This window comes from Hippichthys cyanospilos, chromosome 1 (assembly GCF_059441005.1).
Source record: "Hippichthys cyanospilos isolate Australia breed blue-spotted pipefish chromosome 1, RoL_Hcya_1.0, whole genome shotgun sequence".
NCBI lineage: Eukaryota > Metazoa > Chordata > Actinopteri > Syngnathiformes > Syngnathidae > Hippichthys > Hippichthys cyanospilos.
In genome coordinates this window covers 10,144,378-10,160,908 of record NC_142369.1, presented here as the reverse complement: position 1 = coordinate 10,160,908, position 16,531 = coordinate 10,144,378, and the positions used below count along the sequence as shown (strand labels likewise).

The 16,531-nt window shown below is 38.4% G+C and overlaps 1 protein-coding gene across 2 annotated transcripts; it reads left to right on the top strand.

Annotated features, from left to right (window-relative positions):
* The first annotated feature begins 40 nt into the window (after window positions 1-40).
* Window positions 41-7,115, top strand: suds3 (SDS3 homolog, SIN3A corepressor complex component). 2 transcript variants are annotated; one of them, XM_088410440.1, is made up of 12 exons: window positions 41-273; window positions 3,140-3,209; window positions 3,305-3,360; window positions 3,445-3,516; window positions 3,658-3,677; window positions 3,768-3,924; window positions 4,008-4,103; window positions 4,645-4,706; window positions 4,790-4,811; window positions 4,898-5,003; window positions 6,718-6,802; window positions 6,877-7,115. In XM_088410440.1, the coding sequence occupies exons 1-12, from the start codon at window positions 156-158 to the stop codon at window positions 6,973-6,975; spliced, it is 963 nt and encodes a 320-aa protein (XP_088266566.1). In that variant the 5' UTR covers window positions 41-155; the 3' UTR covers window positions 6,976-7,115. The 2 variants fall into 2 exon arrangements, with proteins under 2 accessions (XP_088266566.1, XP_088266575.1); XM_088410449.1 differs by lacking the exon at window positions 41-273 and adding an exon at window positions 307-885.
* Window positions 7,116-16,531: the final 9,416 nt, after the last annotated feature.

The following is a 16,531-nucleotide window of genomic DNA, read 5'->3' as shown; positions in this document are numbered from 1 at the left end:
CAAACAGGCATCAAAGTAAACAGCTTGTTGCGTGGGGTCCTCTCCATTTTGTAGGCGCTTGAGCTTCACACAAAACAACAACACTAAAAAGCGGTGGTTTTTACGGTGTTTTTGTTTACATTCGAACACTCAGGGGGCAAAACTAGCCGTTTTCCATGGCTTCTACCGCCGCTTTGCTTTCGACTGCGGTGGATTACTACAACGACGAAGAGGAGCTCGACAGCGTGGACGACGACGACGAGCGCAGCTTTCGAGGGAGAGACTCAGAAGAAGGTAAGAAAAGAACGACTGTCACTCAGAGGAAAACAAACAATACAGGAACAACAACATGCCCCCTGTATTGCTCGCTTGGATTACATTTTTACTTTAACTCGGAGTATCCCAGCTCGCTTTTATTTATTTTTTAATAACCAGGATTGTGTCTGGAAGTGTGGTCTCATGCGGCGATCACTACCGCGATTTAACGCGATTAGCGGGCTATCCGTAACAGAAGAGTTTGCAATTTTTAATTGTCATATATGTGCTAATTCGGTTGAAACACTTTTTAACATCAAAGATCTAGTCCATCTTGGTTAAGCTAAAGTGGCTAATGTCGCTACACAACCTATCACCGCGTCCACATTTTGTTTGAATGTTCATTTAATGTGACGCAGATATCGATAATGACATCTTAAAACGGCTGCCCGTTTACCTATTAGATCAAACTAAGGGAGAAGTTAGCAGTTAGCATGAACACGACCAGCCTGTAGCGCATATCTCTGCCCCCCTTCACCCCCCACCTCCTACAACACTCATTCATTCCAAAGAGACGCGGCGACATTACAGTGAAAGGTGGGAAAAAGGGAGACGGGGCCACGACGACGACAACGATGACTGCCAATCCAGGTTCGCTTTTAGAACTTATTGCACACGCACTTTTGCTTTAGATGGCGTGTATGGCGTTGCTTCGAACCGCTTTCCGTGTTGAAATTATGCCCCCCCCCCTCCTGTCCTTAAAACAGCTGACCGAGCTAACTTGAGCTAGCGATTTCTTCGTGCTAACCTCTTTTAAAAAAAAAGATCACACAAAGCCTAACTTGTTGTATCAGATATCGACTCGCCGAACTGACTGACACCGGTTGACTTTGATTTACAGACGAAGAAGAATAAGAAAAAGCCGCGGCGCTGGCCAAGTTAGTTAGCCAGTCGGCCGGCCTCTCCATGCGGCAAAAAAACTATTAGCTTCCTTGTCACTGTCCGTTTCAATGACAGCCGAACCGAGCCGAATCCCGGTGCTCCGTGACTGCTAATATATGAGGGTTCAGCCTGCTTGTCCGTAGACATGGCATAACATAGTGGTGCTTTTAACTGCATAAATATGACATGTTCAATACATGTGTCAAATCTAAAAAAAAATAATTCATTTACATTAGAGTACCGTTTTCAGAAACCTCTCTATAAAAGTCAGTTTGAGGTATTTTAAGATAAGGGATAAACCCGTTACCGTCGCCGAACCCGCCGATATTTGATATTTTGAACAATGCTGGCACTGGATATTTTGTGCAGGACATTTTTTAAATAACAATAGTATTAAAATTGGTTCATTCATAGGGAATTATTTACTGATTTAAATGTTCAGTAAGCTCATATGTGATGCTGCTGTGTCAGGTCGTGGAACTCCCTTCACTTTTTGTTTTGTTTCAATTTAAAACAAAACTACATGTCCAAATCCTGTCCTTGAGCGCTGCTTCCCTGCATGTTTCAGATGTTTCCCTTCACCAACACTGCTTAAACGATCTGGGTCGTTTTCAGGTTGCTGCAGATCTTACTGATCAGCAGATTCTTTAAATCAGGTGTTTTGGGGGAGGGAAACGTCTAAAACATAGATGTTAGTGACCCTTGAGGACACTTGTGACGCGAGTTGGAAAGAAAGACAGACATTTTGCAAATCTTTATTTATTGTAGAAAACTTTATGGAGCCTTTTAAGTTTTCTCCGAACTTTCTTTAAAAAAAATGTTGTTACACCAAGGAGCTTGCTGCACTGTTTTTGTGGAGTTGTAAAAACAAACAAACTTTTTGCAAAGACGAAGAATTTTGCCTGAGGTGGGGGCCAACAATTTAGCAACTAAAATTTAGCCTGATAGTCTTTTTTTTTTTTTTTTAACAAGAAACCTCTATTAAAAACCTACTGAAATTTGGTCGTTGTAAAAACAGTCAAAGTAAGTAGAAATATTCACCAATGACAATTACAGTTCAAACATGAACACAACTGGTAATTAAATGTCCTAAAAAAATTCAAGTAAATAACAGTGAAATGGGTAAAAAAAAAAAGAAGAAAAAAAGTCTTCTGGGGGTGCACTAAATTTTTTATCCACTGAAAATTTTCAGCCATAAAGTCAAAATTTCATTTTCTGATCAATACATTACCAGTTTTCAAGCGAAACACAACTAAAACAAACAATACCTCCAAAAAGCTGCCAGCAAGCATCTGTCTGAATTCCGCTCATGCATACATGAAAAAGAGAGGCGCTCCGCTCTCTAGGCAACCACAATTGCAGAACAACCAGCGAGTCGAGAAGTGAGAGCTCTGCCGAGCTTCCACTTCTTTCCTGGAACCCCGGGCGAGCCAAAAAAGACCTACCGGGAAGACCACAACATCACGTCTTGCGAAGCCCAACTTCAAAATCAAAACACCCAAACAATATATGAACACCAATTTAATGCCTATAGCATGCCTTTATTTTGAAAGTTGGCCTCAACAGTTGTGGTTGCTCCTAGCTATCTTTACTCATGGCGACAAAAAGTCAAATCACTGCGTTAAATGTAATAACTGCAAATGTCTAAATGATGCCGGCTTCCTATCAAGCCGTTTGTGACTTTTCATGTGACGACCTCATCATTTTTCCAATGTAATTTTTCTACTTCTTTTAGTCATAACACACATGCATGCAGTACTTCAGCAAGCTATGATGCACACTGTGTAACTTCAGCACATGTGTGCTGAAAATAACTGCCGGTGAAGCCTCGGGGCGAACATCTTGTCTCCTCGTAAATTTGTGTTCCACTTATCCAAATTAGTCGTTTATTTCCCCAGCCCTATTGCAGGTTGTGTTCAATCATTGCGACCACTTATTTTCCTCTAATTGCCATCCGTCACAGACACGGAAGACGCCAGCGAAACAGACCTCGCCAAGCACAACGAAGACGACTATGTGGAACTCAAAGAGCAGTATGTCGCGCCCGAGCTCCTCGTGAGGTATTTTCGTCGGACGCGCTGGAGGTTCTCACCCGCTGTGTGTTTGCGTGCGTGTGTGTCCTTTCCAGAATGTACCAGGACAAGCTGGCCTCTCTGAAAAGACAATTGCAACAATTGCAAGAAGGTGCCGTTGAGCTAGTTTTGTTCAGGCTGTGCTGAATGCTAACCCAAGAAAATGGAAGAAACAACATCCTTGATGTTTTTGCAGGCACGCTGCAAGAGTATCAGAAGAGAATGAAGAAGTTGGATCAGCAATACAAAGAGAGACTTCGCAATGCAGGTGAGCAATGGGACATTTTTTTTTAATTATTATATGTTACTTTAGAGTTGCGATTACTACATTATGAAAATATAAAGGCCATAAGTGTAAAGTGTGAATTAGTATTTATTTACATAATAAGGATGTCATTTTCATTTGCAGATCTCTTTCTCCAGCTGGAGGTGAGTTAGCCCCACGAATAGTCAAACGGTCTTTGACCTTTGCTCTTTGTGGTGACTTTTACGGCACGCGCGTGCCCGCGCAACATTCAGACCGAGCAGGTGGAGAGGAATTACATCAAAGAAAAGAAAGCGGCGGTGAAGGAGTTTGATGACAAGAAGGTGGAGCTGAAGGAGAACCTCATCGCCGAGCTGGAGGAGAAGAAGAAGATGATCGAGAACGAGAAGTTAACCATGGAGCTCACGGGTGGTAAGCTAAATGCTATTTTGTCAAGAATTTATCGGCGACTTTCTTTTTTAAGGCTGCCCATTATTTATTTATTGATGCTTCAGATTCCATGGAGGTTAAGCCCATCATGACTCGCAAGCTGAGAAGAAGACCCAATGACCCAGTGCCCATTCCGGATAAGAGACGAAAACCGGCGCCTGATATCCTTTACGTATTGTTATGATCATTTGAATCGAGTGTGTTGAAGAAGGGTATCATCTAAAACATTTTTGGGGTCTTAAGGACAAGACCTGGAGACCTTTATGTCTCTTGCTGCCCCGTGTGGTGGAGTTGTAAAACTGCACAGCATACCAGTCGTGTATTAGAGCAGGTGTCAAACATATGGCCCGTGGGCCGGTTATGGTCAGCAAACGGGTTTGATCCGGCCTGCCAGATGATTTTCTAATGTAAAGTATAAAAATGAGCAGATTTTATTGTTCAATAAATTAAAAACTTTGGACAATATTAAAAAATGAATAACTTTTTTGGAAGTTGATGTTTCCATATAAATATATACTATGATTATATTGGGACAGCCCATTGGGAATAGATTTTGCTCCATATATATATATATATATATATATATATATATATATAAAATGTAAATTGACAAAGTAAAAATTGAGGAAAAAATAACACTTTTACTTTGAAGTTCGATGATAATCTTACATTTCCTCTATATCTTACCTTAACTCTTCAAACCGCAGCTCAATTATTTGCTAACAGACGACCAAATAATGGAAGACCTGCGAACGTTAAATAAGGTAATCATGCACGTCCGAAAAAGAACCCATCAGAACCATTTTTTGTTTAGCTCGACACCTTTTGATTTAATTTTGCCCCGCAGCTCAAGTCGCCGAAACGAGCAGGTATGACACAACTCACTTGATGGAAAATACAGTCAGCACTGAGCGTTTTCCATTTTAAAAACATGTCTTCCGTCCGCCTCCCGCAGTGTCACCATCATCTCCAGAACACGTGCCCTCTGCTCCCATGGAGTACCCAGCTCAGCGCTTTGAGGCTCGCATTGAGGACGGCAAACTCTACTATGACAAAAGATGGTGAGTCCAAAAATTGGATCTCTTATTACAGGTTGCTCTTGCTTTGGTTCTGAATTTGGAGTAGGGCTGCACAATTAATTGAAATTTAACCGCCATCACGATATTGGCTGCCACGATTAATTAAGCTGATCCTCGGTGATATTAACGCTTAAAAAGCCGGCTACACTACTTGTCAAATCAAGCACGTAGTCATCCTACCACCAGGGGGCAATGTTTCCCACATGTTTGCATGACAGAAGCCTCTCTTTTTCCTCACCCTAACATATTATTTACCAGTGTGAAATGGTATTCAGTTTCTCACCCGATTCCTAATTTACACAGTGCTAGCTATCAAGACCCATTTAAATCGGATTGCGAAAAATTTGAATTTATTTGGTTTGAAATGGCCGAAACTATTTGGCCCACACGTTTTGACTCTTGTTATGCATTTTTATAGCTTGCTTGCTTTAATGATTTGAGTGTCTTTGATAAATGAAAGCAGAAGGATTTGAAAGTGGGCCTTTTGACCTCAAATAGTGAAACTTGGACCCTCCTGTTTTACGCAATAATTGTCATAGTATTTGTGGTACGTCCCAATTGCAAATGTCCTTTTTCTGAGGCTATTTGTATTCACCACTAGATGGCAGCATTTCGGCGTCAATAGCAGCCCCTCATAAAGTCCAAAAATTTGGGTCACCGAGACGACGTTATGCCCCCCCCCCCCCCCCCCCCTCCCCCATATTTGGAATCTCCTTATTTCTTTTACGTAAAAGAACAAGTGCCTGCATCATTTTTCCACATTTTCAAAAAATAAAATCAATATAAAAAAAAAAAAAAAAGAATAGCCTAGTTCCTGTTATGGAGTACCATGATGAATGATGACAATAAGAAAAGAAATATTTTACTACCACAAAGTTTGTGTGCGTTTTTTATGAATTTAAGGCCTTGTCGAGGTGGACATGACTGTGCCATAAATGCTTTTCAAAGACATTATTTCATGCTTATGTATATTCTTAGTTTTCCGTATGATCGAATGTTGTGCTTGCCTCTGACAGTTTGAAGAAAAAAAAAAAGGATCAATAACACAGCTTGGATTCTTTTCATCTTCTCTACAGGATGGAGTTGTAATTATCTGACAAGGCTTTGTTCACTGGTGCAGGGCTTATTTTTTTTTCTCAGACATTTCAAGAATTCCCGGGTGTCCTACTACAATACATCATTTAGACTTGACATCCTATTATTCGCAGCACTTGCTTTTCTCACATTTTGTTTTGTCGCTGTGTCATTGGATTTTTTTGTTTTTGGGTTGTTGTTGTTTTTTTTTTCTCTGTATTCACCATTTATTACATAAATTGCATTTTTTTTTCTCATGATCACGACACTTTTGATCATCTTCTGCAAAACATATCCAATTTCAATATATTTCAATATTCAATTGCTGTAACTGTTTGATTGACTTCCTAATCTTTAACTTCCACTCTAAAGCTGTGCTTAACTTGAGCATAAAGCGATGCAGTGCTGCCATCGACTGGTGGTTTTTGTCATAGCAGTTACGCAGAAGCCTGACTTTCACAAAGAAGCTGTGCAAAACTGTCTTCCACATTCCATCTATGAACGATGCAATAGACAAAAATACTCTATAGGTTTGGTTTCCGATTCATGAATAGAAATTTCCACAGCAGCTAATAAGTTAAATGCTAATTGTGTGTGTGTGTGTTTTTTTTTTTTTCCTTAGGTACCACAAAAGCCAAGCCATCTATTTGGAGTCCAAAGACAACACCAAGATCAGTTGTGTCATCAGCTCGGTGGCCACCAATGAGGTGAGCTTTTCTTTTTTGAGACCCTGGCAGGCGCCATGTGTTTCTTGTCTTATTTCATTTTTATGAATGTGTAGATTTGGGTGAGGAAGACTAGCGACAGCACAAAGATGAGGATCTACCTGGGACACTTGCAGAGAGGAGCCTTCATTATCCGGCGGCGGTCGGCAGCGTAAAAGCGTTCCCCAACCACCTCTGTAAATTGACTCCCCTCCTCTCACTTGGACATTCATTCACACGCTTGTTATGTTTGTTTTGGCTATCTTGTCTTTTTTTTTTTTTCATACATTTTCACAAATAAATCAGATCAAGCCAAGTCCTTAGTTTATCTTTTTGACCGTGGTTGGACTACTGACCTTAATCGTGATTTCGGAGTCTTTGTAGACGATATGCATGGCAGCATATCAGAGATTTCCTATGCAAAAGTGTGACAGGTCATGTGTTTACTATTTTCTGTTTGTTTGTTATTTCTGGCATGGTTTCTCAGGACCTTTTTTTGTGGGCCTACTTGTTGCATGATCTCTCAGGATATTTTTGTATTCTTTTGGTATTCTTATGATGAGCCAATTTCATGTTGCCTGATGAAACTGGCTTCAGGTGGATTTTTTTAAAGAACAGTTTTCACGTTTTCAAGCGTTTGGACAAAATCTCAAGGACACTTGGAAATGGAATTTGAATCATCATTGCTTATTTCCTCTGTGTTTTGGGTTCGGGCTTCGTGAGTCATTTTGTGGGTCAATTCACCAAATTTCATGTTCCTAAATGAAATTGGCCTTGGGCTATGGATCAAAGGGAGAAAATAAGAATTCCAGGGGGTGCTATTGAGCCAATTTGTGTGTGGGAAGCGCATGCATTTTTACCAGGGTGAGTTGTGATGCCGCGAGCTGTCGCAGTCTCTCATCTCTCTCGCTCCGCGGGGCCGTGGAACGCTTTGGCGCTTATTGCTTGTGAGCATAAAACCTCACCCGGGGCATCAATAAAAAATGAAAAAAGCTAATCCCCAAGCAGCCTCCAGTCGAGGTGCCCAACTTCATATTCCCGCTTTTATCTGCCCACACTTCAAAATGAGCATTCGCCGCGCTGCACATTCGGCAGCTGTGAGCGATCAGCTTCAACGATCAAGTAGACGGACAGATGGCACGCCATCATTCGACCCGATTTCAACCAGCTCAATTACATATGCACTTTTGAGTGTGTTTAGTTTACAGAGGAGGGTTAAAAGGTAGAGGCACAAAAATGAGAGGAAGGGTGCAAAACGAGAAATATTCACAAAGGAATCAAGATTCTCATACTACAATTTGGAATTGATGGACAAAATTGGCTCAAAATTAAATTTTAAAAGTAAAATCAGGCAACATTTCGCCACGGCAAAGGCCAACTTCAAAATAAACCTACAAATAATACATAGACGTCAAAGTTAGTATTTGCAGCAGTGATCGCTATTAGCCGGCTTTAGTACTCCTCGCGACTCAATTTTTAATGCCATCACATCACGTTTCTACCAATTTTAGCACAACTCAATGAAAGATTCATATTCAGTCACTGATTAGGAACGCTAAGAAACCGCTAGTCATTTTTGCTGTCATTGTACGTTACGGAACACGTCTCAAGTGTTAGCGTTAGCTCCTAACGATGTGGTGCATTCAAACGCAGTCCGATGTTTTAAACTGACAGAAAAATAGATCCACATTAAACCCCAAGAACTTCAAACACCTAAACAGTGTTTTTTTTTTTTTTTCATCAATCTATTAAAAAATGTCAATAAACCAAAATAAAGAACACAATAGCAGTTATGGTCCACGTGTTTTTGTGGACGAAAAACGCACATTAAAATTCAACATTTAATCAATGTAAAACAATCCTGTTTTACAAAGCAGACTGGAGGAGATTTGACGATTCTTTGCACATCTTAAGATTGAAGCAAAAATCATAGTCAAATTAAGTCACAAGTTAATAGCAAGAAGCTATCTGGTAGCAAACACCGCTGCAAAGGTCAACTTGAAAATCAACACACCAAAAAAATGCTAATTTATTTTGAAGTTTGCCTTTGCAGCAGTGCTTGCTACTCGCTAGCTTTCCTCCTTGCAAATCCATTTTTATTGCCACATGACTTTTCCACCAAGATCATACAGTGCAAATAAAAAGTTCAATCCACTGATTAAGCACACTATGAAATGGAGTCAATTATGCTGTCATCATATGATATGGCACATTATGTGGTGCATTCAAATGCACAGGGAAAAGAGTCCATCTATCCATTAAACCTTCATAACTGCAAATCTCGAAACAATGTAAAACATTATAAAACAATCACGGGGACGGAATGACTTTTATATTTGACATAATTACGGTAAATGGTGAGTGGTCAATTATGTAAATCTTTTTGAAAGGAAAATCGAGTCAAATCGTAGACCAAGAAATGGGAAAGATTCCCACCTCTAGCCAAAAGCAAAAGAGCGAGAAGTGTTGGTGAGTTCAAAAGGCTTGAGAGTTGAGTGAAGAGGGTAAAAGGTAGAGGAAGGCGGAAGCTGCTGCAAAGAGGAGAATAAAATGTACAAAGTATAGTGCGCACACAAAAAATGAAAATGAAAAACAGCCGCCATATAATCACATGGCTAAACAATAGGTGTAGCAATGCATTCACGCACAGGCCCAACAAAGCCAATAATTTGCTTGAAAAGACTTGATTGGCTCTTTGTCAGTCTGATGACCATAATAGTGTCACCGGCCAACGCGCGGATATACAACATAAATAAATACAAGCATAGAGGAATATGCACGTGTCTCATGCAATGTGCTCATGTTGTGCTTGGAGCCTCTTGAGTCATCATGTATTGTGTGTGCATGTGTGTGTGCGTGGGCACAAGACAATGACATTATATTCGACGTGACAGCATTCATATTTCCATACACGGGGGAAGAAAATGTTAAGATTTGATCAAATCTCAAACTGTATAGGAAAACCATAGGCCGAAATGGTAAAATATCATTTTGCCACAGCACTTTTTTTATGCAGTCAGTAATTTTTGATTATATATTTAAAAACAAAAAAAAGACTTAAAACATGCCATCAGAGTCTGATTTATTCATCTTTAGAACCTTTCAAACTTCAAACCACAAAAAAGATCATCAACATAAGGTGTCCTCTTTTCGATCATATAAGAGATATATTATCAAAAAGAAATAACGTCCTTATTATTATATATTTGTCCACAAAAAATAATCAACCTAAAGTGTCAGACCTCTTCCCAAAAAGAAATAATTATTAACAAATATTTGTTCGCAGAAATATATTAAACCAAGTGGCCTTTTGGCTGATTTCTGTACAGAAAAATAAACCATTAACTTGATTGTTAATAAATATGTTTCCACAAAAATAAACAATAAAATAAAGTGTCAGATTTGTTCTCAAAAGAAATAATAGTAAATCAATATTTGTCCAGTGAAAAATATTAAACCAAGTGTTTTTTGGGGGATTTCTGTTCAGAAAATAAACCATTCACTTAATTACTAATACATATAATAAAATAAAGTATCAGACTTGTTCTCAAAAAAAAAAAGATATATATATATATATATATATATATATATATATATATATATATATATATATATATATATATATATATATATATATATATATATATATATATATATATTTGTCCACAGAAAAATATTGAACTTAAAGTGTCCTCTTTTGGGATCATGGTTGAGATGTGTTCACAAAAATAAATCATGAACTTGACAGGTAACGAGCGGTGGCACATAACATAACACGAACATACAATTGTTTGATGAACTTATATTTACCTGGAACATTTAATTACTTCATGAATTGTTTTTAAAGGATTTTTGCATGTTTGTTTGTTTTATTAAAAAATTTGGAGTACCCCCAGTTGTACCCATACCCCCATTTGAGAACCACTGTATTAGCATAACAATTGTTAGCCTTTGAATCATTTGTGTTTCAATCTTTCTGTTCACAGAGCTGTATGCCACATCGCTGTTAGTCTGTCCTGGCAATTTTTGTGCTCAGGGTAGTATTTTTTTCTTTTTTAAATGTTAACACAGCAAGTGTTAGCATGTTAGCGTGCCCCTTTGCTCACACACTAGAGGGAAAAGTGCTGCCAAGAAATCCTGACAAAAGACAGATGGAAGCGTCCATCTTGCTAAGTTAGCCATGCGAGCATGAAACTTTGTTTTCTCGCCTCCAAGCACAAATGGAGGTTGATGTTTCCTTTCTTGGGGCTCTGCTGGCAGTGTGAATGTGTGTGTGTAGCGTGTTTGTGTGTGTGTGTGTGCTCATGTGTGTGTCTGCCTGCCTCCAAAGGTGGATGCTTCTAGCCCCATTTCAAGGTAGACTGGCTGGCTAAATTTGGCAGGCGTAATTCATTCATCAGGAATGCAGCAGAGATGTCCATTTTTCTTCTTGTTGGTGGAGGCGGTGAACGTCCTTCAGGCTTCTGTGGACGTCACTGAAAAAAATGTGATGAGCACTATGCAGCAAATAAATGTCCTCAATTGACAACGCCGCTCATCATTTTCAATGTGACTTCAGGCGGGTGCTGTGCGTGTAGCATACGTAATACGAATACGTTTATAATTGCGTTTGATGTTTACAAAAAACGGTTAGTTTACCACTTGACTATTTGTTTGTACTGTTGTTGCATTTTGTATGTATAACAAGCTTGCCGCCTTTTCGTTCTCATGCGCAATGATCCCCTAACCATTATAGTACGGAGGTCAAACAGCGTCTTTTTTTGGGCACAATCTTTATTTTCTTTCATAACACACTACACAAAGTGCATCTGAGCATGGTGAGCGGCCGCTAACTCTCCCCATTAGTAAGTTGTGGCCACAAAAAACGGAATGGTGTGTACACAAACTACTAAACGGTGTCCACAATATAGATATGGGGTACACATAAATACTAGGGTTGCGCCAAAACTGAAAATGAGAAACGTCAAAAAAAAAACAGCCAATCAACTCCAAGGAATAGATTGTAATTGATGAAAATGAATTAAAACCGCATGCTATTGCTCTGAATATTATTCCTAGTTAGTTTAACACCTGTTTGAAGGGGACTCATTTTCATTGGCTCAAGTTTTTTTGCGGTAAATATTGTTATAACAAAGGTAGTCTTTTCATCATTTTGATTCACTCATATACAAACCACTAGAATGGAGAGCAGAAGCCTAGCTTCACTTGCTAGCAATGGTAAAGTGGTACTGCCACGAAATTAATTCGTTCCAGAAGAAATTTCGTAACGTGACCCCCTTCACAAGTAGAGCCGCTTTTAATTAATCCTATGAAATGCAGAAGAAATGGTGATGAATACATATTAAGATTAGTGCATAATAATCAAAATATATCAAGTAAAGAATAATATATTTTTTAAAAACTGTCCTAAACCCTTTAAATTCATTGTATTAATTGTAACAGTTGACAATATTAATCCAGTTCACTTGTTTGCCTTGTGATGGTGCTGGTGTGTTGGTGGTGTGTCCAGAGCAAGAGACCTTTTTAGGTCATTTCATTTGTAGGTTTTTATTTTACATTACTAGTGATCAAGAACTCATTTACAAGTGCACGGGAGCAATTGTATTTATTTTTGTTTTATTTCTAGAATGTAAGTTTGTTTAAATTTAGTTTAAGGTCATGCGAATTGCTTCCTGTGTGATGTCATTCAGCCTACTCACTAAAGTGCTAATGACATCCAAGATACCACTGTACATCACGTTTGAAGGCTAAATTTTTTAATGTTTGTGAAAACATCGTACGTTATGTTCACTCAAGACTTCCCATGAAACACTTCAAAATTGAGTGAAAATGAGCTAAGCTGTAAACCTTCAAACAACTACTTGAAGCCCTACGGTACACTTTGAGTGACTATGGGTGGGTGACCATTTGAAAGTCTTTGCTCGCTGAGGAAGGCAAATCCAAAGACGGAAGACTGTCTCTCGGGCTCTTTTTCTTGCAAAGGTTTGAAGGTAAAAATGACGCAGTGAGGAAAAAAAACAGCTTCCTTGGAAACCTTAAAGTTTGCCCACGTTAGCATCTTTTCAATGCTGCGCGATGTGACGCACGCGCTACCCTTTACGGCTTTTTTTTCAAGGACAAACACAGACCATCACAATTTTGATGAAAGATAAGAGATTTAATACGTTCCTCGTTCTTGTATTGGATATGATGGAATATGGTGGAAGATAGTGGATGATGGTGGAAGAAAATTGCAGTAAAACTCAATTGGTGTCATTTCATGTTTTTAATGTTCAAGCTTTAGTGATTGACGGATCTTTAATTAGATTATTTCTCATTATGTTACAGGTCAGATTAACATTTCCTGAAGTTTTAAGGTGAACATCTTTTTTCCTAAGGTACTGGTTGCTATGGACATTTGAAAGATGAATAGTGCCAAAACTTTCAACTCATATTTCTCAAAACTATGGATTGCAAAAGGAAAATTACTGTAACTCGGTAGATGTTTGAGCTACTGCCATGTATTGCATATCATTTTTAAGCCTTGTGGCATTATGTTACAAATTATGGAAGCCCCTATAATTTTTTTTGTGATATTATGAAAGAATCAATTGAAAAAAAATACTAGCGAGCTGAATTGTCCAGCAGATGATTAAAACATGTCAAAATGCAACAATTCTGATATTTCTATGTGATTGCATGTATGATTTTGAGTACAAAACTAATCATTGTCCAAAATTTGGACCATCTAAAACCATGATAATTACAATATTTGAGATGCATTTTAATAGGATTTATGACTGATTTTTCTGCAATTTTTGCATCATTTTATTGAACAGCGATCAAACTATGTCAGCAAACAGAAGATTCTTTGTTGACTTCTGTTTCACCTCAAGACAGTAGGTGGCAGAAGAGACCAGTTAATGGCTCTAGCTTTAAGTGTCATCATCACGTCACAGGCTACAAAGATAGACTAAACCATTTTTCAATTTTTTTGTGGGTGTTAAAAAATTTAACCTACATATGCATGGATAGATCTGATGCCACGGAACAATTTGGGTGGTTGAAAAAAAAATATTTTGAAATACCTTTAATTATTACACCTTTAAACACATTTACAAAATTAGGGGAAAAATACCATATGTATAGTTTATAAGTGTGTGCACAATGAATAAGGGAATTAAGTGTAGAATTATAATATATCAATATTAATTACGAATTTGTTTTCTGAGACATTAACTTTTTTTTTTATTATTTATAATGTATAGACAGCTACTACAGGGTCCTGTATTCATATCATTAATGTATTTATTTACTTTGACTAACTCAAATTTTTTGAGTTTGCATAGCAACTACAAGTAGCTACTATCATGCTATTATTTGATCCCTTCTGTGATGCAGGAGTAGCAGTTCTTCATTAACGACTGGATGAAGATGTACGACGAGAGCGCTTAATTGCATCGCAAATGAAAGCAATACGCTCGCCTGGCCCCGCAGTGGCGTTAATTGATGCGGAATTAGCCTCCACGCCTTCAGCTCAGGAGCACATTAGCCGCCAATTATGTCAGCTCAATATAAAAGATGAGTGTGGATTCATTGGGAGTCATTTAACACTTAGGGAAAAATGAGGATATTCTTAACCCTCATTGAACCAGTACGGAAATGTTTGATTTTTATATTTCCAAAATTGCTGTTTACCTTTTTTGTTAATATGCTCTGCCCCTAAGGGCAGGACACGCTAACGAGAGCGCCGGGGCTTCTTACTCAGCGCCTCCAATCGTCACAGAAAACAAAACAAGGCCACAATATGAACACGTCACAACAGTTGTGGGCACTTTCATGTTTTGAAAAGCCGTATCTTAAAAACAAATGAAGTTTGCCATTTTAGCCCCCAAATTGGCTTGTTGGTATTTCTTAAGGAGTCATGTAGGAAGACACACAAAGTCTGATAATTGAGCTTGAAGCTGCCATTTCAACCAAATATTAGCTTGGAGAAATTCTTTGAATTTAATATACAATATATATATATATATATATATATATATATATATATATATATAGATCCCCTACGTGGTGCTTGCATTGCTCCTGCAGTTTGTCTTTGCTTCTAGCAAGAGGGCGATTAGCTATTGCTTCTCGATGAGCTTGTTTGTGAGCCACAAGTTGCGCTAAATTCACGTGCTAAGGCTGATATCTCTGTAATAATATTTTGTTGTAGACATGGCTATCATGGGTAGACGCACACCAAAAAAGTTTGCCATTTTGGACTGTAGTTACCATTTTATGTATTAAAAAAAAAAAAAAAAAGTTCCTTCCCCTTTTGTTTAATGCGGCTATTTTTTAGTAAGGGGAAAATGAGGCTTAATGAACCCCACTAAATATATATTTTCTCCTCTAGAGGGCACTCTTAAGAGCCATTGGAAATGTAATACATTTCCATTGCACTAGGCTTTATCTTTAAACTAAGACCACCATCAGGCATAAGATAATATTACAGGTGGTTCATAAGGCTTCTTTGTCCCAAAAATTCAGCTCCTGAAGCCCATTTGATTTGACTATATAATAAACTGTAATAGAATAGAATAGAATAGAATAGAATAGAATAGAATAGAATAGAATATGGCCAAGAACTAAGAATCCTTCCTCTTGGGACTGAAGTTGGGGAGTGCCAGGGGGTGTGCGGATGACCCCAGGGAAAAGGTTTTGTTTTTTTTTTCATGTGAAGTGTAGTTGCAATAAAAAAAAGATTTTCATCATTTTTATTATATTTTTTTGTTTAAGGCACTTTGGTGCACTTGGATACTTTTTTCTGTTTTAGACTAAGTTATAACCCGTACAAACGCAGTCAAACATAATTAACAGTTGTTGAAAGTTGATTTATATTGCTTTTTTCTTTAGCTAATGTTTGAAAGGATAGAGGTGTAGGTTTACTTAATTTTTCAAAAAAGTAATCTTATTTATTCTCAGTGCATTGAGTGGGAGAGGCGGAAAGGTTTTCTCTTTCCTAGGCGCGGCTTGGCAAAATATCATTGAGAAACACATCCTGAGGAACATAAAAATATCAAAAGTTCACAAGGATTCACTTTCCCATCACTATGGTAAAGGCACCGTAAATCTGCAATTTTTGACTGAAGTACCATTTCAAATATTTCCAAAAATTCCAAATATACTTTTCGATACAAAATATCTGCATTATCATGTCAAAGAAACCCACAAACAAGTTCTCATGTGGTCACGGTGGCAAAGAAAAAGGAACCGTAGCTCTTGGGTTTGAAGCGGCCATATATAATGGCCCATTGAGGGCTCATTTTCACCCTTTTCTTGGGAACTTGTAAGCTGAAGCTGTCTTTGAAGTTTTGTCTGATTTTTACCAAATTTGAACCACATGTACTAAAATAGATGTAAATGCGGTCTTCTCTCAGCGGATTGGTACCGTTTACTCACTGGCCACGGGTGCGGGGATGCGACAGCTTCAATTCCGTTTGACAACACCAAATGACACCATTTGTCTCCATCAAGTCTCCAGTCGAAAGCTATTCACTAATGCATGTTTGGCCCGGCACACGGTCTTCGTCTTCTCCTATTTTGTCGTGGTAAGTGCGAGAGCTTTTAGCGGCGCAAACGCTCCTAAATGAAAAGCCATCAGCCGCTTGTTAAGACAAAGCACTCACGACTTTACTCAAGTGTCAAAATGTGTGCACCAGCACTCTGGATGCAAGCGACACTCTCGTCATTGCCATTACGACGTGACCA